The following is a 25,831-nucleotide window of genomic DNA, read 5'->3' as shown; positions in this document are numbered from 1 at the left end:
CTATAAAAGAAGCCAGGTAAAAATGTACATAAACCACAGAAATAGTATACAAAACTATTTAAAAATTAAGTGTTTTTCTACCTAAAATTTGTTTAGCTTAAGACTTCTTAGGGCATTTGTAAATGCAAATGAAATTCAATAAGATTTTTGATTATTTTTTTGTAACCAGAGATGGTTTTTACAATTGAAATAACATTTCAGCTAAACAAAATATTGCTAAATGCTGATATTTAATAAGACATTGCCTCGTATAATTTCTGAAAATTATACTTGTTCTGAAAAAGGTGTAACGAATGCCCTGATGATAAAAAGATTTCACACACACACACACAACTATTAAGACAGATTATTGTCTTTTTAAAAAAGTCATCCAAAGTTTTTCTTCATGACCTAAAACAGTTTGGTCTGTCTGTATCTCTTGGTAACCTTAGAAATAAAGCAGTATACTTCATTTTGTCCTCCGAATAAAGTTTTTATGACCTGATGTGCTAGTCTACCATATTTATGTGTCTCCCTTACATATAAACCAAGGAATCCCTGCCACTTATGGTATTCACAAAAGCGCCCCTCTGCATAAGGATGTTACGGGCCTCACAGTTCAGGAACCTCGCAGTGCTAGCTAGGAGGATTTGGTATTGCCTCAAAATTGAAAATTGAGTCTATCCATGAGGAGTGTAGGCTATTATTTTAGTCTCAATCCTATGAATTATAGAAGAAAATGGATTAGTTTTCTTGTTAGATTAATCCATCACATAATGGAGGGCCATGAATGTGTTTATATTAAGCTGTTTTCTGCTTTCCTGACAAAGCCTGGCACCTGCCACCCTATCTCCTTCGTTTATTTTTGTTTTCTCTGCCTTTCACAATACCCTTTCAAAGTGTGGACACAAGTGCTCCATTCAGGAGACGCACAGGCCTCACCTGTGCCAAGCACGGAGGAGCGTTAGACATGACTCTAAGCAGTGTGACGGGTGGACTCACCAGATCACGAGGCAGGGTGAGTGCCACCTGCTCAGGTCAGTGTTTCTGTGGCAGCGGCTGGTCGCTGCTGGCCAGCGTCCCCAGGTGTGGTAGGGAGGACCCAGATAGCCGTGTGCGCTGAGGGTCAACTAGGTTTCTCAGGCATTGGGGGATGTCTGAAAACAGCCGGTTGTGGCTTCCACAGCACAGTAATCCAAGCCCTTCTAGAGTACCCTTCCAGTCACCGTGGGCCACTCAGAACCTCGCCTTTCCCATCTCCCTTGCTATGCATCCAGAAATCCTCACATCTGCGCAGGACTTGGAGGAGGTGCTGTCACAGCTCGGGGCTGCTGTGTGGACATTTATTTCCTGCCTGAGAGGCGGCTCAGTCGTGGCACTGAACTCCCAGGGCGTTTGCTTCCCTCTAGGCCTGCTGTCTGGCTCTGCTTTCTGACCAATGCTTTCTGTCTTGTAGGGTGCCACCTGTGGAAATGAAACGAAGAAATAAGATCCAGCTGTGTTCATCAAAGCCAGCATTTGCCTCTCTCCTGAGGTAAATCCATGCAAAGTGGCATGCAAAGTGTTTGGCATGCGCTTGCAATCATTTCCAGTTACACTGGCTTACTTCCTTCCCACACAAAGCTTAGCGATGTAATGTGGACACCCTACATTTAAGGAAGAGCTTGGATCTCCTGTCTCCTTTTGTGCTTTAGTCAGAGCCCTGCATACATTTTAAGAGAAGTCACTGAAGGACACAAACAGACCAGTGTTGCTTTCACACAGGTGAGATTAGAGAGGTCTATTTGGTTTGATCATAGAAAAGTGAACTGTGTTTTAGGGTTTTATCCCCCCACCTTGTGTCCCCATTTTATTTTCCACTAGTGACCCGGTGCACGAAATTCGTGCACATTAAAATGGGATTAATTAGAGGAAATAATTTAATATTGCTATTTGCCCTTTCTCTATAATAGAAGTGTCAGAGATGAAAGAAAATTAGTAAAATGTATATGAAAACCTTCCTCCTGTCAGAGTCTGGAGCACACCACGGGACCCAGAGTCAAGTCCCCGCCCACCCACATGTGCTTCAAAGTCGCGTGAGACCCAGACCCGGCCGCCCCCCCCCACCATTGGGATAGACCCAGACCTGGCTAGTCCCACCCTTGTCAAGCCCCACTGGGCAGGGAACGTAGCCTCAGGTCCCCTGGCCCAGCACTAGGACGGGGGGCATGGCCTGAGATCCCCCAGCCCAGACCGGGGTGGTGGGGCGTGCCTTGAGGTCCCCCATCAAGCCCCGCCAGGTGGGGGGGGTGCAGCCTCAGGTCCCCCAGCCCGGCACTGGGAGGGGGGAATAGCCTCAGGTCCCCTATCAAGCCACATCAGCAGGGGGGTGCAGCCTCAGGTCCCCGCTGGGCGAGGGGCGCAGCCTGAGTTCTCCCAAGCCAGCACTGGGGGTGCACCTTGAGGTCCCCTGTCAAGCCCCGCCAGGCAGGGGGAAACAGCCTCAGGTCCCCTGGCTCGGTGCTGGGATGGGGGATGTGGCCTGAGGTCCCCCGGCCTGGTGCTGGGGTGGGGGACACGGCCTTAAGTCCCCTGTCAAGCCCCACCTGGTGGGGGCCGTGGCCTGAGGTCCCCTGGCCTGGAGCTGGGGCCAGGGGAGCAGCCTGAGGTCCCCTAGCCCAGCACCTGGACGGGAAGCGCACCTTGAGGTCCCCTGTCAAGCCCTGCCAGGTGTGGAAGGTGGCCTGAGATCCCCTGTCAAGCCCTGCCTGCCTGAGGTCCCCTGTCAAGCCCCATGGGGGCGGGGGAGGGTGTAGCCTCAGGTTCCTGCTGATTGCTTGTTAAGGCTCCTTATGGAAACTTGGCCTCAGCTGTGGGTGCAGCCATCTTTGTGACAGAGTGATGGTTAATTAGCATATTCCCTCTTTATTAGATAGGATCCTTATTTGTGGTTTCTTCCCCCCTCACCTGTAGGTTAAGTTTTTCAGTTAAAACTTGCACTGACTATTAATGAACTACACATTCATCTATATAGGATATAAATAATGATTGTTCATTATGGTTGTCAGGACTCGTAGGGAATTTACTCTTCCATCCACAAATAATTTTTTGCCTCTGTCACCTCAGTTTTAACAAGCTAGTCAAGATGATTCTATATAAAGAGCAATAAATAATTATCTAGTTTGGGCATGATTAATTGTATAAAACAGGCATGAGGTTGTTTTTTTTTTAACATCTTATCTATTAAGGATAAAAATCACATTTTCGTTTTTATTTTGTTTTATTATATTATTGCACCTTTCCGATACTAGTTCTTGACCTTTTGGAAGCTGCAGATCTCGTTAAAATCAACCAACTCTCTGGAAACCTGCAGATAAATCAACTGTTTCTGCATACGGTTATAGATGAGCCAGCACTGCTTGTAGTCTGTCCATGGGAGATGTCTGTTTAGGGCCACTGAAAGACTTGAAGAAGATCTTATACTTTTTTGACCATGACCCATAGGAAGAAGTACATTTTACTTTTATAATTTGGTATGCATGCACATTTACAATGAGAAGAAAGAATTTTTACCTTTCTTACTCAAGATGCCCTATATTCTGTTCTATTTACTTAAAAAAATAGTCAAGAGACTATTTAATATTTAAGTGTTTGACCTATGAACCAGGAGGTCATGGTTAAATTTAGGGCAAATGCCGGGGTTGCGGGCTCCATTCCCAGAAGGGGACGTGGAGGAGGCAGCCAATCAATGATTCTCTCTCATCACTGATGTTTCTATCTCTTTCTCTCTCTCTCCCCTCCTTCCTCTGAGAAATCAGTAAAAAAAAAAAGTTGATCATGAGTCACAAAATTGATTTCATGAACCACCTGTGGGTTGCAGACTGAAGCTTTAAAATGCTACTCTAGAATCAAGGTATTCTTCAACTTTATATCCTTCCTGAGAAAACCCTAAAGGGTTAAAGTATTTATGTAGCTTTGCTCAGCAGGTGCAGAAGTCTGCAGTTTAATGGACAAGTAGACTTGGCATTTGTCCTGTGAGTTGTACTCGCTGGGGGCAGTGTGATCTCCTCTGCAAGGAGGAATCAAAAGCAGCTCTGCTGAGAAACCTGGAGGTGTTGCCTGCAGTGCTGTAAGCAGTTAATGTGGATTTCAGCTTTGTCAGATATGGGTCAGTGACCCCCGTAAAACTGTCTAGTTACTTCACTTCTCATAGCTTCAGTTTCTCTAAATTGATTCATAGACTTTACCTGCCATTCCAAGTGTTTGTAGGTGTAACAATAGCAGAAATGTAATGTAATAACGATACATTAGAATATAACTAGAAGCCTGGTGCATAAAATTCATGCATAGGGTGCGGGGGGCGTCCCCTCAGCCCAGCCTGCACCCTCTCCAATCCGGGACCCTTCGGGGGATGTCCAACTGCCGGTTTAGGCCCAATACAGCGATTGGGCCTAAACCAGCAGTTGGACATCCCTCTCACAATCCTGGACCACTGACTCCTAATCGCTCACCTGCCTTCCTGCCTGGTTGTCCCTAACTGCCCCCCCCCCCCCCGCCAGCCTGATCACCTCTCACTACCTCTGCGTGCTGGCCTGATCACCCCTAACTGCCCCCCGTGCTGGCCTGGTCTCCTCTAACTGCCCCCGCTGCAGGCCAGGTTGCCCCCAACTGCCCCCTCCCTGTCAGCCTTGTTGCTCCTAACTGCCCCCCCACCAGCCTGGTCACCCCTTACTGCTCCCCCTGCCAGCCTGGTCATCCCAAACTGCCCTCCCTGCTGGCCTAGTCGCTCCTCACTGCCCCCCCTGGCAGCCTAATCACCCCCAACTGCACCTCCCCCACCAGCCTGGTTGCCCCTAACTGCTCCCCCCCCATGGGCCTGGTTGCCCCACACAGCCTGCTGCTCAGTCGTTTGGTCGTTCCTCGCTAACCCCCCTGCCGGCATAGTCACCACACGCAGCCTGTTTGTTCAATCGTTTGGTCGTCCCTCACTAACCCCCCTGCCGGCCTGGTCGTAGGCAGCCATCTTGTGAGGACATGAGGGTTAATTTGCATATTACCTCTTTATTATATAGGATACACAGTAATATAATACAATGTGCTACAAGCATGTCAAACTCAAAGACTAACACAGACCAAATAAGCAAGGTTTAAGTTGATGTGGGCTGCAAAAAAACAAAAGCTTCAATTTTCATAGAAACGTAGGTTTATTGTGATAGAGACATGCAGAATACAAAGGGCTGAAATAAATGAGTAATCGTTAACATAAAATAATAGAACATTTTAATAAAAATTAATATTGTTTCTTGAACATTAAATTATCAGACACCGGATAACTGCACAAATTAATAAGTGTAACGCAAATAAACCTATTTTTCTTGATCTCTGAAAGCGAAATATTTCATGTTGCACATGCCAACAAGTCAGTTCAAGACTAATGACGGGGCAATTGGCTGCTAAAATCTTCGCTGCTAGTATTAGTAGAGAGAAATGATGTGCCTGCAATTATAGTAATCAGTCATTAGCAAAAGTTGTAGTTTGTTATTAATAATTATGAATAACAGGATATTGTAAAAATTAAGTTACAAAATTTTTATTAAAAGATTTCTTTTTTTAACTGAGAATTTTCTTCAAGAAAAATGATTTTAAATATAATAAAGTTACATGCAATAAACATTAATATTTCAAGAAAAATGATTTAAAATATATGCAATAAAAATATTTCAAGAAAAAAGATTTCAAATATAATAATATTACCAAAACTGTACTAACATAGTATAATATCAAAAAAGTTGTAGGAAATATTGAAAATCTGCAAATAACAGGATTACTTCTATTCTAAAATATTTTTTTCTTTTTCTTTTTTTTTCCTCTGGCTCTATTTTGGTTCATCAGTTTATGTTGTTCATTATATGCCACATATGAGTGAGATTATGTGATATTTATCTTTCTCCAACTGGCTTATTTCACTTAGCATAATGCTCTCAAGACCCATCCATGCTGTTGCAAATGGTAAGAGTTCTTTCTTTTTTATAGCAGCATAATATTCCATTCTATAGATGTACCACAGTTTTCTAATCCACTCATCTGCTGATGGGCACTTAGGCTGTTTCCAAATCTTAGCTATTGTAAATTGTGCTGCTATGAACATAGGAGGGTGCATATACCCTTTCTGATTGGTGTTTCTGATTTCTTAGGATATATTCCTAGAAGTGGGCTTACTGGGTCAAATGGGAGTTCCATTTTTAATTTTTTGAGGAAACTCCATACTGTTTTCCACAGTGGCTGCACCAGTCTGCATTCCCACCAGCTGTGCATGAAGGTTCCTTTTTCTCCACATCCTCTCAAGCACTTGTCGTTCTGACAGTTGTGAGATGGTACCTCATTGTCGTTTTGATTTGCATCTCTCAGATGATTAGTGACTTTGAGCTTGTTTTCATATGTCTCTTGGCCTTCTGTAGGTCCTCTTTTGAAAAGTGTCTATTTAGGTCCTTTGCCCATTTTTTGATTGGATTATTTATCTTCCTTTTGTTAAGTTGTATGAGTTCCCTGTAAATGTTGGAGATTAAACTCTTATCAGAGATAACATTGGAAAATATGTTCTCCCATGTAGTGGGCTTTCTTGTTGTTTTGTTGATGGTTTCTTTTGCTGTGCAGAAGTGTTTTATTTTGATGTAGTCCCATTTGTTTATTTTCTCCTTGGTTTCCATTTCCTTAGTATCTATATCAGTAAAGATATTGCTTGACATATGTTGATATTTTGCTGCTTATGGATTCTTCTAAGATTTTTATGATTTTCTGTCTTATGTTTAAGTCCTTTATCCATTTTTAGTTTATTTTTGTGTATGGTGTAAATTGGTGGTCAAGTTTCAATTTTTTGCATGTATCTGTCCAATTTTCCCAACACCATTTATTGAAGAGATTATCTTGACTCCATTGTATGCTCTTGCCTCCTTTGTCAAATATTAATTGAGCATAATGGCTTGGGTCAACTTCTGGGTTTTCTGTTCTGTTCCATTGGTCTATATGTCTGTTCTTGTGCTAGTATCAGGCAGTTTTGAGAACAGTGGCTTTGTAATATAGCTTGATAGCTGGTATTGTGATTCCTCCAACTTTGTTCTTTCTCAGGATTGCTGCGGTTATTCAGGGTCTTTTTTTATTTCATATGAATTTTTGGAGAGTTTGTTCTAGGTCTGTGAAATATTCCGTTGGTATTTTAAAGGGGATTTCATTGAATCTGTAGATTGCTTTGGGTAGTAAGGACCTTTTAATTATGTTGATTCTACCAATCCATGAACATGGTATGTTCTTCCAACTGTTTATGTCTTCTTCTATCTTTTTTTTCAATGTCCTGTAGTTTTCCGAGTACTGGTCTTTTACTTCCTTAGTTAAGTTTATTCCTAGGTATCTTAATTTTTTTATTGCAATGGTAAATGGGATTGTTTTTTCAGTTTCTCTTTCTTTGAGTTCATTATTGATGTATAAAAAAACCATAGATTTCTGTGTGTTAATTTTGTATCCTGCTATTATTATTGCCAAATTCATTTATTGTCTAATAGTTTTTTAATGGAATCTTTGGGGTTTTCTATTTACAATATCATGTCATCAGCGAATAATGAATTTTACTTCTTGTTTTCCAATTTGGATGCCTTTTATTTCTTTTCCTTGTCTGATCACTATGGCTAATACTTCCAGTACTATGTGGAACAGGAGTGGTGAAAGTGGGCATCCCTGTCTCTTTCCTGTTCTTAGGGGAAATGGTTTTAGTTTTTGCCCTTTGAGTATGATGTTGGCTGTAGGTTTGTCATATATGGCCTTTATAATGTTGAGATATGCTCCCTCTATTCCCACTTTGCTGAGAGTTTTTATCAAAAATGGGTGTTGGATTTTGTCAAATGCTTTTTCTGCGTCTTTTGATATGATCATGTGATTTTTGTCTTTCAATGTGTTTATGTGATGTATCACATTTATTGATTTGTGAATATTGTACCAGCCTTGCATTCCTGGAATAAATCACACTTGATCATGATGCAGGATCTTTATAATATATTGCTGGATCCAACTTGCTAATATTTTGTTGAGGATTTTAACATCTATGTTCATCAGGGATATTGTCCTGTAATTCTCTTTCTTTGTAGTATCTTTATCTGGTTTTGGAATTAGGATAATACTGGCCTCATTAAAAAGAGTTTGAAAGTGTTCCTTCCTCTTGGATTTTCTGAAATAGTTTGAGGAGTATAGCTATTAGTTCTTTGAATGTTTGGTAAAACTCCCCTGTAAATCTTTCAAGACCTGGGCTTTTGCTTGGTGAGAGTTTTTTTTTTATTATTGCTTCTATTTCATCAGTTGTTATTGGCCTATTCAGGTTTTTTGATTATTTCTGATTCAGTTTTGGGAGATTGTATTTTTCTAGGAATATATCTATTTCATCTACCTTGTTCAGCTTGTTGGCATATAGTTGTTCATAGCATTTTCTTACAATCATTTGTATTTCTGTGGTGTCAGATGTTACTCCTCCACTTGCGTTTCTGATTTTATTTATTTGGGTCCGCTCTCTCTTTGTTTCCTGATAAGTCTGGCTAATGATTTATCAATTTTGTTTATCCTTTCAAAGAACCAGTTTTGGGTTTCATTGATTTTTTTGTATTTTTTTTAAGTCTCTATGTTACTTATTTCTGTCCTAATCTTTATTATTTCCTTCCTTCTACTTACTCTGGGCTTTTCTTAGTGTTTTCTTTCTAGTTCTTTAAGTTGTAGGATTAAATAGTTTATTGCTGATTTTTCTTGATTTTTGAGGTATGCCTGTAGTACTATGAACTTCCCTCTCAGGACTGCTTTTACTGGATCCCAGAGATTTTTGGTTGTTGTGTGTTCATTTTCATTTGTTTTCATGAAGTTTATGATTTCTTTCTTGATCTTATTGGTAACCCGTTCATTGTTTAATAGCATGCTATTTAGCCTCCATGTGTTTGAATGTTTTGGGGTATTTTTACTGTAGTTGATTTCTAATTTCATTCCACTGTAATCTGAGAAGATGCTTGATATGATTTCAATCTTCTTGAACTTATGGAGACTTGTTTTATGTCCTAACATGTGGTCTATCTTTGTGACTGATCCATGTGCACTTAAAAAGAATGTATATTCTGTTGCGTTGGAGTGAAATGTTCTAAAAATGTCAATTAAGTCATCTGATCCAGTGTGTCCTTTAGAGTCTCTGTTTCCTGTTAAGTTTTTGTCTGGAAGATCTATCCAGTGAAGTCAGAAGTGTGTTAAAGTCCCCTACTATGACCGTATTGTTGTTGATCTCTCTGTTAAAGTCCTCTAGAAGGTTTTTTATATATTTAGGTGCTCCTATTTGGGTGCATATATGTTTACCAGGGTTATATCCTCTTGTTGTATCGATCCCTTTAGATTTATGTAGTGACCTTTGTTGTCTCTTGTGATGGCCTTCATTTTAAGTCTATTTTGTCGCATATGAGTATTGCTACTCCAACTTTTTTTTCTTTTCCATTTGCATGGAAACTTTTTTTTTCCATCCCTTCACTCTCATTCTGTGTGTGTCATTTTTCAGTGGATCTCTTGTAGACAGCATATAGTTGGGTCATGTTTTTGTATCCATTCAGCTACCCTATGCCTTTTGATTGGAGCATTTAGTCCATTTATATTTAGGGTTATTATTAATAGGTACTCATTTATTGCCATTGTACTTCTGTGTAGCTAGGTTTCTCTCTCTGTTTCTTCTTCTCATTATAGCAATTTCTTTAGCATTTCTTGTAATGCTGGCTTGGTGGTGATGTACTCCTTTAGCCTTTTTTTTTTTTTTTTTTTTTTTCTGAGAAGCTCTTTGTTTGAACATCTATTTTAAATGATATCCTTAATGGATATAGTAATCTTGGTCTCAGATCCTGGCTTTCCATTACCTTGGGTACTTCATACCATTCCCTTCTGGCCTGTAGGGTTTGTGATAAGAAATCAGGTGTCAGCCTTATGGGAACTCCTTTGTAAGTAACAGCTTTTTCTTCTCTTGCTGCCTTTAAGATGCTCTCTTTTTCTTTAACTTTTGGCATTTTAATTAGGATTTATCTGGGCGTGGGCCTGTTTGGGTTCTTCTTGTTTGGGGTTCTATGTGCCTCCTAGACTTGTGTGACTTTTTCCTTTACCAGGTTAGGGAAGTTTTCTGCCATAATTTCTTCAAACACCTTCTTTCTGCCTTTTTACCTTTCTGCCTCTTCTGGTACACCTGCTATTCTAATATTGTTACATTTAATAATATTAATACACAGCTCCTTTAAGCTGTCCTCCTGTGTTGTTTTTTTTTGTTTTTGTTTTTTTTTTGTTGTCTGATTGAGTGATATTTTCAACGCTGTCTTCTAATTCACTGATTTGATCCTCACCTTCCCCTAATCTGCTGTGTATTCCTCCCAATGTGTTCTTCATTTGTGTTATGTCATTCTTTATCTCAGACTGTTCTTTTTTCATAGTTACTATATTTTTTTCATGCTGTTGAGCATCTTTACCATCAGTACTGTGAACTCTGATTCATTTAAATTTCTTATCTCTGCTTCATTTATTCTTCTGGAGAATTCTCTAGTTCTTTCACTTGGGGGTTGTTTTTTTGTCTCCTCATTTTGCCTTTCTGTTTGGGTTTGTGACTATGTATTAGCTAGATCCTCTACACCTCTCAATCTCTAGTGCAGGACAGTGTTAAAGGCTATTTCTGACTAATTAGATCAGGCAAAGACTCAAAGCCTCTAGAGCAGGGGTCCTCAAACTTTTTAAACAGGGGGCCAGTTCACTGTCCCTCAGACCGTTGGAGGGCTGGACTATAGTTTAAAAAAAAAACTATGAACAAATTCCTATGCGCACTGCGGGCCCAGGACGAGTTGGCTGCTAAGCAGGACAGGCATTGGCACCTGGCAGGCCAGATAAATGTCCTTGGCGGGCTGCATGTGGCCCGCGGGCCGTAGTTTGAGGACACCTGCTCTAGAGACTTCCTTTGCCTACAGACTGATAGGATTCTGACTTCAATTGCCCCCCAGGCAATCATCCTCAGGTGTGGCGAGAGTTGTTTTCAACAGGGTGGGATAGTTGCTTGCTTGGAGGCTAATTGTTAATTTTAATCTCTTAGGTGGCCTCAGGGCAAGATGTTTTCCAGTAGGGTGTGTTAACTGTCTTCTCCCCAGGAAAGGCAAATGTCCATGTGGAAAAGATGTCCTCTGCTGCATGAGGAAATGACTGAGCCCAGGAAACTTGAGGTGTCTGCCTTCTGAGCTCTAGCCCCCAAGTCCCTAGTCATGGCTTCTGCCCTCACAGCTCCAGTCCACTTCACCCTTCCTCTGCCAGAGCACAAGGTGGGTGGCTCCACGAGGAATTTTGTGTGTTGGCCCTTTAAGAGGGTGTCTGAATTTCAGCTGTTCCTCTCTGGCAGACAGCGCCCCGCTGCTTTTCATAGCCAGATGTTATGTGGGTACCCTCCTCAGTTTTGGTGCTCTGCTGGGGGGGCCCAGCTTGGGGATTAGATCCCAGAGTTCTCAGTGGCAACCCCCCACAGCTGAGATATCTCTCCGGGATTTCAGTTGCTGTCTATGGGCACCTGGCCAGCCATGTCACACTTCAGCTCCTCCTACCAGTCTCTATGTGGTCTCCACTTTTGGTCCTTGGGTATCAGGGTTCTCTCCTGCGAGTTTTCTGTTGATTATTCAGCATTTTTTTTTCTGTATTTTAGTTGTAATACCAGTTTGTTCCTGGGAGCTTGTCTATGCAGCATCCACTTACTTTGCCCCCATTTTTAATCTCTTATTAAAACATTTCTTACATACCGTTATATTCGTGGGGCTGCAAAAATGTGTTGTGGGCCTCGAGTTTGACATGCTTAATTTACTATATAATATATCGTATAATTATTACAGACAAGGCTGATAATGAGCACGTACAGTGCTTGTGACATAGTGCCAAACTATTATTTCATTTAGAAATAAAACCATCTAGCACAAAGTTTGACTGGCATTAGACATTAGTCATTGGTCATCATATCATCACCCCTACTGACTCCAAAGAACAGAGTCCTTTATTGCCTTGCTCTCTGGATGCAAAGTCATCTGTGGTTCACTTTCCCAAGTTGGGAAGATCTTGTGTCTCCTCTCAATATTAAGTCAGGTGACCTGACACTTCATCTTCTCAGAGCAGATCCTGAACTTGGGCATCCATCCTGGTATACATAGGACCTTTCAAGATTGGCTGGACCTGCAAGGCTGCTATCACTATGACAACTAAATCTGGGAAACACATCATGTGTAAAGCAGGAAGGGCTGGTCTCCCACCTGTTTCCTTAGGCTGAGTACATGTGAGGTTTTAGCTCAGCTCTGAAAAGTGGTAGTGGCTCATGAGTGGCAAAGTCAGGATAAACTGAAGCCGGTTCACCCCTACTCCATTCTGTCATGTAGCCTCTGAAATATACTGTAAGGGTCACTCTGATCTCCACCTGTAGTTTTTAGACTAAGAGAAAGCAAAGGTGATGAGTCTGGAAAGAGGGGGCTCTGTGTGGGGGTTGGGGGGAGGATTAGCTTGATTTGCTCTGTAACATTCAGTCCTTCTGGTAGATAAAAATAGCATTTTAATATGAGTGTTACCTACTTTTCTTTAATTAAAATTTTTTTATTTTTCTATTAGATAATGGTTGTATAAAGAATTAGTTTGGAGTTTGAATTCATTCAGTCATTTATTAAATGCATGTTGTCTGCCTACTCTGTGCCAGCCACTAAAAGTGAGAAAAAGCAGAATCACCCCCTACCCTCATCAAACATTCTTTTGTTTGAGAGAGCACCTGGACAGACAGGCAATAAGAAGAAAAATGCCCATGGTTCTTGTTCTTGAGTAAATCTTAATGACATCAGGAATTTACTTCTAGCTATATCTAATTTTAATGTATACTTTATTTTCATGGTTGACACATTCATACATACAGTGCCTTTACATTTGGGAATAGGTTGGCATCAATATTTTTATTTTCCCTTATTAGTTCCTTTGTTTCTTTCTGTATATGGCAGCCAACATTTTATCACTTGGTGTTGGTTTGTTTTAAAATTTTGTTCCCCCAAGCCCCGCCCCCTTAGCTGTTACATAGATTTGGTTCCACTACCTAGAAAGTGTTTCTATGCTGATCATGTAGTTCCATTGCATATCCTGTTCTATGTAATATTTAAATACTATTTAAGGTGATTTTAGATAATTTAAAAAATAATTATACATTCTTTTAGTCAATATAACAATATAAGTAATATGCTACAGTTATTTTCAGTTGTGACTTCAAAAGCCTACAAGTGTCATGTGCATTTGGGAAAATCATTTCTTATCCTTATCTTCCAGGTTTCAACAGTTTCACCCTTTTCTTTGTGCAGCTGATTTTAAAAAGCTTGCTTCCTTGTATGGTAGCGATAAGTTTGATTTGCCCTATGGGATAAGGACATCAGGTAAGTAATGTTATTCTTACCTTGCCCTATTGAAAATGAGTGGTGTTTGATGTGAACTGCATGTTTATATAAAAATAAGGCCATTTCATCTTTCTGCTTCATAATGATTTCTAAAGAATATAATTTTGGGATGGGAAGAGGGAATCCATTTTAGTATATAACTCCTTTGGAGGCAGGATGGAATAAAAGAATTAAAAAGGTAGATTTTTATTGTTGTTGTTAAGACACTGCTTTATACTTTTGTTCTGCCACTGTATTATGAGTCCTGATACCTTACCTTATTCCAATTAGAATTAGCAGGATAACTCTGTGTGTTAACTTCTTCCCCATCTCCCATTTTACCTCTTTACTTGTGAGTTTTCTTATATTTCATCAGCAAGTTCTAGCTCCTTGACCGAGGAGCTAGATTAAAAATTTATAATTTAATCAGTGGATGTTTTATTTTTGCTAAATTTAGAGAGAAATATTCCATCCACTAATAATGAGACACTTTCCCCTCTGCCTGACACCTGATTGGCTTACACAACTTTATATTCTCCATTTTGGGGAGACTCTAAAAGCCCAGAAGGTGACAAGCCTACAGTTTTCTGACTTAGATTTTGCTTATTGATTTTGTGTGTGTGTGTGTGTGTGTGTGTGTGTGTGTGTGTGTGTGTGTGTGTGTTTTAAAAGGGTATTGCAGAGAATTTGGTAATTCAATAAGGTTAAACTTGCTGCATATTGATTTCTATACTGATTTTAGTTTCAGAATTATCTGATTCTGCTAATTTGGGGATTACTTTTTATGATTGTTTTCCCTTTAAGCCCCTTATTTTTCTGGGGTTTTTGGAACATGTCCTTAGAGCATTGACCATTGTGATGTGCCTATTAAGTAGTGCTGGCTAAATGCAGTTGTATCATGAATCTTCATCCCAGGAGAAATCAAATGTAGCCACACCAGTTGTAATGGCTTTGGGGATGAGAGGGGATAAAGGTGGCTTCCTATGTACCCAAGAAGCCACAATTCCTTTCACTCACAGTACTCCATTTGTTTTCTAGCGGAATATTTTCGACTTGCTCTTTCAAAACTACAGAGCTGTGACCTCTTTGATGAGTTTGACAAGTGAGTTCATTTCCTTGCCTCTGTTTGACTTTTAGTTTTAGCTGAAGTGGTTCAAAGCATGCACCCCGATGTAAAATGTCATCACTTGGGAAAATTCCACAGCATTGGTACATAACTAAAACATCTAGAAGTTATTTCTTGAATAAACAAACAACACTTGAAATAAACAAACTACAAAAATAATTTAGAAGCTTTGTAATGTAATTGGCTGGCTCAAACCTTTGCAGAAGGCATACGATGGGTGATACCAGTGCAAAGTCAGGGTGTTTTTAAGCCACATTCATCTTTTCTAACTTGTTACTGAAGAATTAATTCTCACCTCCCTGTTAATCAGCTCACAGCCTCCCTCCGGGGGCTGTTTCCCACACCTTCCTGTACATTTTCTGAACTGTTCCTAAGGATCCTTTCTGTTTCATTTGAATATTGGATTTCAGAAGCAGCTCTCTTCCTTTTATTCAGAATTATATTTGAGCGAAGCAAACAGCTTGCCTTGATACACACTTTCTGACTACACATGGTAATTTAGCTTTTAGAAAATTTTTATGTCAAGTTCACCCCCTAGAAATTGAATTGTCAGTTGAATTTATAGAAGTAGACTTATTTCACAAAGTTTTAAGCTACAGAGGGATGATATGGATAGTCTATAATGGTCTGATCTCCATTAAAAAGTAGAATGCAGAATTTCCCTTCTTGCACAAGAGAATAGAGGTGCTATTGGGAGCGGGGGCGGGGGGGGGGGAGGGGGCGGTGCAGAAATGGGTTAGTGGACAGAGGTGTGAAAATGAAAATAGAGTTTACATAATAGAGAGGGAGGAACAATGCTAGATTTTGACTGAGTTCATTTCACCTGCCTCTGTTGGGGGCCCAGATTATTGATGTGTGGATTATGTTCTATATGCTGGTTCATTTCAGTTTGTACTAATTATCATTTAAAATGTTGCCATCAAACTATCTCAATTTCAGTTTTTGATTGTCAGTCAACAACAACCACATATATTCTCCTCTCACCTAAAGTTTAGATAGCTCTCATTTGTAGAATTTTTTTTTTTTGTGCAGACCTTGGGCATCCGTCTGTGCTTTATGTCAATTCTCTATAATTTTTACCATTACCCTGAAAAGTATCCTTGATGATCTCCATTTTAACTGGAGAAACTGAGGCTAGGCAGACAATCATAGGTGTTTGTTATACCTGCTAAATGCCCAAGCCAGGATGTGACCTAGATTGATTTATCCAGTGCCTAGAGTTCTGATTTACAAGTGATGAAGATCATTCCTCAGATATTTGCAGCAAGTATCTGCGGATATTTGAAAAGATTCTTGGCCCTGTAAATGTGAATTACTGACAGGAGACTTGAGGGTATGTGAATGAAAGTTTCCTTTCTGCTTTGTTTTTATCTTAGAACTAGACTGTGCTTTATTGAGTTGCGTTTAGAACCTCTCAGGCACAGGTGTTTATCATGTATGCACTGGCAGGCTGCTTCCTCTCTGCTGACTTGTGCTTGTCACTCTGCCCCGCCTCCCTCCCCCCCTTTGTCACTGAGAGTGCCCACCCCCCCCTTGCACCTCCAACTCACGTCAGGTTCATAGCATCTCCAGTGCTGGGAGGGAGGTGGGTATGGTTGTTAAGGAGAGATTGGAAGTCATGCAGATTGCACAAGAGTCCTTCAGTCTGAAGTCGAATAAATGCAGTCAGAGACTTGTCAGGTGGAGAGCGAATGGAAAACTCCATTTTGGATCCCCGCAGAGTGGCATAGCCATGCACTCAGATACTCAGCATTGCTGAGCTGCTTGCTTGACATGTGCACACCTGTCCCTAGAGACAATGTTTGGAAATTTGATAATGTTGGCTGAGTCAGGGAATGCCCAAACCTGTAGAGAATTTTTATGAGTTTATTTTTGCCAAGCTGACAACAGATGCTGGAGAGCAAGATCTCAGCTGGTCTGGAGAACGGCACTCTTGCAGTTTATTTTATACATTACAATCAAAGGAGATTTGTCCTGGCTGGGTAGTTCAGTTAGAGCAGTGGTGGGCAAACTCATTAGTCCACAGAGCCAAATATCAACAGTACAACGAAATTTCTTTTGAGAGCCAAATTTTTTAAACTTAAACTTCTTCTAACGCCACTTCTTCAAAATAGACTCGCCCAGGCCATGGTATTTTGTGGAAGAGCCACACTCAAGGGGCCAAAGAGCCGCATGTGGCTCACAAGCCGCAGTTTGCTGACCACTGAGTTAGAGTGTTGTCCCAATATACCAAGGTTGCAGGTTCGATCCCTGGTCAGGACACATATAAGGATCAACCAATGAATGCATAGATGATCGGAACAATGGGTTGATGTTTCTCTCTCTCTCCCTCTCTTTTTCTCTTTCTCTCTCTCCTCCTCCTCTTCCTCCTCCTTTTCCTCACTCAGTCCCTCCCTTCCTCTCTCTCTGTCTCTAAAAAAAATTAATTAAAAAAAGAATCAAAGGAGATCTAAGGAAGGTGCATGAAATCCATTAGTAGTAGATTAAGGGGACAAGAGAAACACATACTTTTGCATTGGTGGGTGCAGGATAGTTAATAATGAACATTTAAGGCACATACAGATGGTATGCAGGGAATAAGATAACAATGAGGGTTCTGTGGTCTGGTGCTCTGGTGCCGGTGGTTGTGTTTTTGAAGGGTAAGAAAAGAAAATTACTCTGACATTTCAAAGGAATGTTATCCCAGATGCATAAGAACAGTGGACAGAGCTCACTTGTGAGGATTGACCTTTGCTAAGGAAGCTGTAGGCCTGGGACGGGACTACCTGCTGTGACCTACCCAGTTAGGGATTTGGGATCGGACCAGCCTGTGCAGTTACTTTTGGTCACTGGGCTGATTGTCAGGCCCGCCATGTGGCCCCCTGAGCCTGTCAGGTTTATTGCAGAGTCTCCTTTTTGACCACAATAAGAATATACCTGTGACATTATCTTCTCTTTGCATATTAACTTTTGAGAAGGGTTCACAAGTAATAAATTTTACCTAGCCTGACTGGTTTGGCTTGGTGGATAGAGCGTCGGCCTGCGGACTCAAGGGTCCCAGGTTCGATTTCGGTCAAGGGCATGTACCTTGGTTGCAGGCACATCCCCGGGGTGTGCAGGAGGCAGCTGATCGATGTTTCTCTCTCACTGGTGTTTCTAACTCTCTATCCCTCTCCCTTCCTCTCTGTAAAAAAGTAATAAAATATATATTTAAAAAAATAAATGTTACCTATATTTTAAGTAAGTCATTCAATGTTTGTCTGGATCCCACTGTACAATACAAAGACAGTAACAGGCCAGCCTGGGCCTGAGCAGTACGTTTCAAATATATTCCAGAAAGGCAGGTGTGCTACCCTGCCTACTGCTGCCCAAGTCCATTCAGACTGTCCCCTGAGCGACCTGCATGTGCCATTTCTCCTCTAGACCTTGAAAAACTGCTCTGGAAGAAGGAGGTCTGAGAGCAGTCTCTCTTTCTCAGGCAGAGGATTTGGACTGCCCCTGGTGGGAGAGATGGTCCCTATGGCCAACTGTATGCGGAGGCTAGCCCCTGGGGTGTGAGGAGGCAGCCTTGTTGGCCTGGGATCGCTCACTCTTAGTGCTGGGTCTGCAGGCTGGGGAGGAGGGACCGGTGTGGAGAGGTGAGAGCCATCTTTTCTCGTCCCTTTTCCTTTGGCTGCTCTCTTCACCCATATGTGATTCTCCCTCCATCCTCTTAGTCCCTTCCAGAAAGTTCAGACATTTCTTTTTTGTTGTTTCAAATCTGGATCCTTTGTGATCCCAGCAGAGATGACCCTAGCTTTGTTTAGTTATCTTATTTAACACACATGATGCCCTCAGTTGTGGTAGGTTCCACTGGGAATGAGAATACTCCAAATACCAGTTGATTTACATGATAGGAGTTTTGTTCTTTCTCAGAGTTGTTGCGTAAATGAAGTTGGCAGAAGAGCATTCCAGGGCCAGCTCAGCAGCTGAGCATCAGGGTCCGAGGCTTCTCCATTGTGACTCTGCATTTCTCTACACACAGTTTCCTCCTTAGGGTTTCCTCCTTAGGGTCTGCATTCTGGCCAGCAGGGAGGAGGGAGGGGGAAGGGCATGCCCCACCCAGTAAGGCTGGCCTCCATCCTTCAGGCTTTTTTCCAGAAATCACATATACTACTTCATTGCATTCCTGTGAGAGCTGCAGGTCTTCCCAATGCCGCATTCTGTGCCATCAGGGTGGAAGCTTGAAATGACCCATGGTGGGACGATTTATGCCATGGTGATTTACAAACACTACAAACACAACCACCCCAAACCCTGGCCTCTCTCATCACCCTTCTCCCTCCCAAAGAGAACTGGTTGTTAAACATTTAGTAGCAACTGCTGATTATGTCCGGTTGGCTAGGAATATAACGACAAAGCCATACCTAGCTGTAAATATGACTGGGAATTGTAGCCTTTATTCCACCTGGCTATGTGCCCACCTTAAAAAAAAAAAAAAAAAAAAAAAAAAACACAAAGAAAACCAGAGTCCTATTTTACTGAACAAAGGAAACATGATTATTGAAGGGCAACTAGCAGCCTTCATCAGCATTCTCCACCATTGTCCTCGTCCCCACCTGTTTGTGCCTGGGAACCGTCAGGATTCTGAATCAGTTACCTGGTAACTGGAGAGCAGCCTAGCCTAGTGCTGGAAGCAGCCGACTGTGGTTTCTCTCTTGGAGAATTGATACACTGTGCAAACCGTGGAAACATACTGGGGTTGTAAACCATTTTGAGGTGGCATCTCTTATGAAGGTCTTACTTATGCCATCTTTGTAAGGTAATGTTAGTAAAGTAACCCTGAGGCAGAGAGAGCCTTTTTCTAAAGTTAAGACCATGAAGAACTTTGGGCCAGAAATAAAGAGCGAAGGGAACAGGAGTGTGTGTGTTTGGCCAAAAAACTGTGTGAAAGAGCCTTGGAGCTGTAACAATTCCATGCTTGTTCTTTGCTCTCACCTCCTCCCTTCCATAACCACTCCCCACTTTTCTCCAAAATAACCTCAACAAAAACTGCATGTGTGTTTTTTTTTCAAAGCTTTTTGTCACCTAGTAATAATTATAATAATTTGCCTCCTTTTAATAATCACCTCTGTTAGAAAAACATTCACATTTTAGAAAATCGCCTTTCCCCCTAATTTTTGACTGGAGTTCTCTCTGTTCTATGTGAAAAGATATACAATAGGACATGTGCATTACCCATTGTATTTTTTTATTTAATGAACTTTTTTTGGTATGTCTTTGTACCAAAATAAAATAATATGGGTAATGCACATGTCCTATTGCATGATAGGAGGATGCAATCTTAGGCCTTTTCCTTTATATTCTTTCTGAGTTTCTCTCTCAAGCAATAGCCCAGCAGGTTGGGGTAAGGTCAATATTAAGGCTGCTGACTTGTTTCCTAACGAATCACAGTTACCTAAGCTGACCTGCCCTTGATGTGTTGTGTGAACGAGCCAGACCCAAAAGCAAAGTGGTGAACTCATAGAGATGGTCCGAGGCAGGACGGATGGGGATCATCTAGTTCAACCCCCGCATGTTAAAGATGAGAACTGAGGTCCAGAAAGGTGAGATGGAAGTCTGAGGCGAGAGGCCTCCAGCCTCCCACGGAGCTCCAGTGCCCCCTTCACCTTCTAATAAACAGAGAAAAGGCTCCACGATTGACTGTCTTAACCTGAGCACCATCCTGAGAGGGAAGGGGAAGAGAATTCTGGAATTGTTCATTCTTTTGGTCCTATTCTTTATGAGTTCCAGGGCTATCCATTACCCCATTCATTACTTAATGTAGCTTATGCTTTCATCCTTAGCCTCAAACCATGTTTACCCAGATGGGTTAGCGCTTCTACAGGGTTAAACTAAAACATCCCCAGAGTACCCCTGTCAGTTCATTGAAAACACAAATATGTTAAATAGGTTCTCTTTATCCCCTTGAAGATGCCTGATCTTGATAAACTCTTCTCTGAACAGATACCACAGAACCTGTTTTTTTCCCCCTCAGCTCTCACCCTGAAGATAAGATCACACGGGCAGAGTCAGTGAGCGAACTGGCCTTCTCCCCAGTGCTGCCTCCGTGCCAGCTGATCCTACCGAGTTTGGGAGAGAAAACAAGTCTCCCAGAAACGTTGACAAACCGTATTTTTAATTGAGGTATAATTCACATAATATAAAATGAACCGTTTAAAGTGAACAATTCAGTGGCATTTAGTATATTCACAATGTTGTGCTACCACCACCTAAATTATTTAAAAACAATTATTAGTGTTTTTTTTCATGTTCCTTCTTTTATGGATATACTAGAGGCCCGATGCACAAAATTCATGCAAAGGGCTCGGCCCTCGCAGCCGCGAAGGCTGCCTTGGCCCTCACAGCCCTGGCTTCGTCCAGAAGATCATCCAGAAGTACTTCCGGAAGGTCTTCCAGCTGTCTGGTCTAATTAGCATATTACGTTTTTATTATTATAGATTAGCTGTCAGACCAAAACTTTGGCAGCAGGGGACTGATAACCTGCTAGAAAAGGATAGCTTGAAAAACAGGCTGTTGTTTTTATGGTAGGGGGTGAGGGTGAAGAGGTGGGGGGCATGGGGCCATCTAAGTAGAAGGAGTTGGTACTTGTGAGGGGTTGGGGGAGCACTCGCTGCTCTGTGACCTGGGCAAGTTTTTGAGTTTCTGAATCTCGGTTTCATGTAAAAGGGGGAGGGCAGAACTATATAGGTGCATTATACCAATGCCAATTTCAATAGGAAATAGTCAGTGTAACCAGGGAAAGTGGGTGAAGGGTGTGCAGGACTTCTCAGTACTATTTTGCAACTTTCTGTGAGTCTAGAATAATTTCAAAGTAGAAAGCTTAAATTGAAGACATATGAAAACATAAGACTTACACATCAATGTTCAAAGCAGCAGCATTCAAATAGCCCCAAATGCCCAACAGCTGCAGAGCAGGTAAATAAATGTATGCCCATGTAACGGCTATTGTTCAGTCGTGGAAAGGAATGAGGTACTGACTCATGCTGTGACCTGGATAAACCTGGAAAACATTATGAACAATGAAAGAAGCCAGTCACAAAATACCACATGTTATACAATTCCCTTTATGCAAAATAGCCAGAATAGACACAGCTATTGAGACAAAAAGTAGATTAGTGGTTGACAGAGATGCGCACCTGCTACGGGCTCGGGGTTTCTCTGCAGGGCGATGAATGTTCTGTGTTTGACAGTGGTGATTGTTACACAACCTTGTGAATATGCCAAAACCCACTGAATTATTTCTAATGGTGAATTTTATGCCATGTGAATTATATTTCAATGATAAAAAGCTTTCAAAAACGAGGGTGGTGGTTGAGGTGACCTAGTTTCCTTTCTAGCCTCTACAGTGCCTTGTTCAGCGGGCACCGTGAGGCCATGCCTAGGACAAACCATTTGGAGTGACACAACTCTAGTTCTCTTGACATTTTATCTGTATCCTGCTGCTGCAGATCATTTCTCAGGCCTTGGGTTCCTTTCTTTATTCTCTAAAGCTCACACAAGGTGGCCACGTTTTACACACTTCACACAAAAGCTCTGCCGGTGTGGCTCAGTTGGTTGGGCATCATCAGTGCCAGTTTGATTCCCAGTCAGGGCACATGCCTGGGTTGTGGGCTCCATCCCTAGTAGGGGGCATGCGGAAGGCAGCCAGTCAATGTTTCACTCTCCCATTCATGTTTCTCTCTCTCCTTTCCTCTTCCTCTCTCTCTCTAAAAATCAATAAAAATATTGTTTTAAAAAACTTAACTAAAGATTGGGAATACTTTAAGGGAACCGCATCACAGAAAAGCAATTCTTAAAATGTGCCCATGCTGCCGAAACCGGTTTGGCTCAGTGGATAGAGCGTCGGCCTGCGGACTGAAAGGTCCCAGGTTCGATTCCAGTCAAGGGCATGTACCTTGGTTGCGGGCACATCCCCAGTAGGGGGTGTGCAGGAGGCAGCCGATCGATGTTTCTCTCTCATCGATGTTTCTAACTCTCTATCCCTCTCCCTTCCTCTCTGTGAAAATCAATAAAATATATTTTTAAAAAAATGTGCCCATGTTGCAAGGTCCTGACACTTCCCGGCTGTCTAGGTAGCTTCTAAGCACCAGCTGGCACCCTGGTCTCCAGGACTGCTGCTTTCTCCTCGGTGGGAGTACATTCTCCCACAACCAGAGCAGCAGCAACCCCATATCACAAAATCTCAGCTCCCACTTAAAAGGCAGGAACTCAATCCCCACCCCCAGCCGCCAGCATCCCATTCTGGAAGCATGCCAGGTCCCGGAAGACTGCTTGAGTCCCGCCTAGGTGGTTACAGAGCAACTAGACACAAACATCTTACCTAACGGAAGCACCTGTGCTAAATGAGCAGGGTTTCGTGAACACTTGAGGTTGCTCACCAGGCAGAATCCATGATGTCAGTGTCAGCAGAGACTGGTTAGATTGGTAACCAGCCAGGGCGAGCACATGGCCTTGCGGACAACTTAAAAAGAAGAAACGTTTATTGGGTATTGATTAAAAAGAGCCAGGCTCTGTTAGAGGTATCCACACCTGCATCAAACTCTGGACAACCTGCTGGTTTGCAGGGTTTCTTTTCATGGCAGCACTTTCAGCCCGGAGAGGAGTGCGAGAGGAAGGAAGGCTGTGATTCTCTAGCAACAGAGTGAGTCGTGTGTGCTGAAGGGTGCAGCAATGACGCAGTCAGCTGTTGTCGAACTATAGACACCCCGCACACATGCTGGAAAAAATGGTCCCGTGCAACAGAATAACAACATTAAAGACGTCAGTGACTCACAAAAGGGCAGACGGAGGTGAAAGGTGTGGTCACAAGGCCACGGGCCCAGAGATGCTGTAAGGGGTGGCACAACCAGCAGTCAGGGCTCCACCCGCAGTACATTGCACAGTGTTCTGGATCTTTGGGCTGCAAGTGACTATCTTCCTGAGTAAACGTGAGGTAAATGAAGCAGACCTTTAACTCCCACGTCGCATCGGTATGTGGTTCCTGGATCTGCAGGCCTGTGGTTCCTCTGGCCGGGGCGGGCCGGGGCGGAGGGCGTGTGCCCTGCTTTTGGCTGCACATACTGGGTTGCAGTCTCCTGGGAGTACCAGTTCACACATGCAGTGCCTGAATGGTGTGTTGTACAGCTGGACTGTGGACAGCCTGTACCTCTATGGAGCAGCTGTGGGTGTGGGCACTCCATTAGTCATATATGGGTATCTGTTGGGAAGTGGCAGCGTCTCTGGCGCTCTCTGCCTTTCCCTGTTCATTGCAAGAAACAGCAGCTGCTCTAACTTGATGTCATTACACAGCGTTATCTGAGCAGAAAGGAAGGGGTGGATAAAAGGAAAGGGTTCTGCTCAGTCATTCTCTTTCTGGGAGTAAAATCTTTTCCAGAGCATCCAATAGACTTCCTTATATCTTACTGCCCAGGGATGGGTCACAGGGCCACCTTGAGACCAACCATTGGCAGGCTCATGAAAGCAGGGCTCGGTAGCAAGGCACGAGGGAATAGGACCAGTGGGAACTGCCATAGGTTGTTGAAGACAGAGTGATGTATGTGAATGCATATGATGCTGCTGAAGGGGAAAATGAATACCAGGAAGCAGTCAGAAAAAAAAAAAGGCCACAGATCATGTGAAATGGGCAATTCAAGTTTGCTTTCTCTACATGATGGCGTTGCTGTTTCCCTCTGCATGAGGTAGTGCCTCTCCTGGATCGGCCTGACCTGATGAGGAACATGCCTTTCACCTGGGGGAGTGTAACCTCTGACCATTGCACTTTCAGTAGCTTTCCGGATTTTCCATTAGCAGGGCCAGGCCCCCTGGAATGAGTTTGTTTTCCAGATGAGCAGTTTGGGGCCTGTGCTTTTCCCTCCCTGCTTCCAGGATGGGGAAAGGAGGAACCTTCGCTTTCTGCTTCTCCAGACTCAAAAGTCGGACAGTGACCACCACACTTAATGTAACAACCAAACCGATTTCTAAACGCACAGCCTGTGAGTCGGATGGAGAATACAGAAACAGAAGTGACACCATTCTGGCCCCTAGAGACTCATGTTCACTGCAGCTATTTGTGCATGAAGGCTGTGCTAATTAAATATGGTGAAGTTACACAGTCTCCCCAGGGCACTGCAAGCTATGGCTTCACACCTCAGGAACTAGGAAGAACGGGAGCCTGGACCAACTGGGTGAAACCAAGGAGAGGACGGATCACTCCTTTAGTCGTATATGGGTATCTGCTGGGGAGAGGGAAGCAGTGAGCTGCAAGGTGGGTGGTTCAGACCATGCATGGGTATATCGCATATTTCCGAGTCTTGGTGGCACTGTGAACACCAGCGGTAGATAAGCCATTAATACCAGCCCTGGTTGGTGGCTCAGTTGGCTGGAGCACCATCCTGTATCACAAAAGGTCCTCGGGTTTGTTTCCAGGTCAGGGCACATACCTACATTGGGGGTTCGATCCCTGGTCAGGCACATACAGGAGGCAACTGATCAATGTTTCTCTCTCCCACCCTTTCCCTTCCTCTCTCTCTAAAATCAATTTTTAAAAGATATTGCCAAAGGGTAGTCCTAAGGGTACCCCAAACCATTCCTAGTGTTATATATGATCCCCAGGAACATGTGTGGGTCTTTGCAATATCCCTTACCTGGAGGAAAAGTGAAAGAGATTTGCCTGCAGCCCTCCACTCCCCCATTTTGTCTTGGCTGGAAGGCATGGTGTGGGAGGAGGGGCAGGGCCTTGAGTGGGGACCAGGGTTGGGATGTATTAGTATGACAGGTAGTAGTATTCATTACATGGGGCTCTCTTGGCCGCACATGCTCCCGGGCTCCCTGACCAGCTGTAACCCAGTCTGAGACGACAGGTAACACGGAAGGGACTCCAGTGAACACGGAGGCTCAGCTGGCCTGTTCACTGCTGAGCAGTGATTATGTGACTGGCTGTGTCTAGGACTGAGCTGAGTTACCCTGCTACTGGTGTCAGCTTCAGAGACTAACTAGGTTTGTGGTCGGAGACCTTTGTTGAGACTCCAGGATAAGAACTCTGAGGCCTGGAGTGCTTGTCCTGGCATGTTTGGTATGGAGTCGGGCAGCCTGGGGTCAGGCTGGGGTCCCCATGCCAGGATGGAAGCTGAGCCCCGGGGCCACCTGGCCTTAGGTGGCCTTTGATAAGGAAGTGGCCTCCAGCCTTCATTCAAAGGTCAGAACTAATCTAGCTACCATAATTGTAGAGAAGCCTCCTCCACCCCACTGGACGTTATCTGTCAGGAACAGAGCTGTTATTTCC

General features: G+C 42.9%; 1 protein-coding gene across 6 annotated transcripts in view; it reads left to right on the top strand.

Moving 5' to 3' along the window:
* Positions 1–25,831, top strand: part of ST3GAL6 (ST3 beta-galactoside alpha-2,3-sialyltransferase 6) — a 90,856-nt gene that overhangs the window by 49,513 nt on the left and 15,512 nt on the right. For 5 of the 6 annotated variants that reach the window (XR_013959834.1, XM_080654121.1, XM_080654125.1 and 2 more), the window contains 3 exons: positions 1,436–1,513; positions 13,321–13,424; positions 14,463–14,526. Coding sequence is in view for 5 of the 6 variants with exons in the window: in XM_080654121.1 (XP_080510247.1) it covers positions 1,436–1,513; positions 13,321–13,424; positions 14,463–14,526 (246 nt within the window). In the remaining variant the exon portion in view is untranslated. The remainder of the gene's footprint in view (positions 1–1,435; positions 1,514–13,320; positions 13,425–14,462; positions 14,527–25,831) is intronic. The other variant, XM_080654124.1, reaches the window with a different exon arrangement.

This window comes from Plecotus auritus (genome assembly GCF_963455305.1).
Source record: "Plecotus auritus genome assembly, chromosome: 2".
NCBI classification, from domain to species: domain Eukaryota; kingdom Metazoa; phylum Chordata; class Mammalia; order Chiroptera; family Vespertilionidae; genus Plecotus; species Plecotus auritus.
Note: the sequence above shows the minus strand (reverse complement) of the source record. Positions and strands in the feature narration are given on the sequence as shown.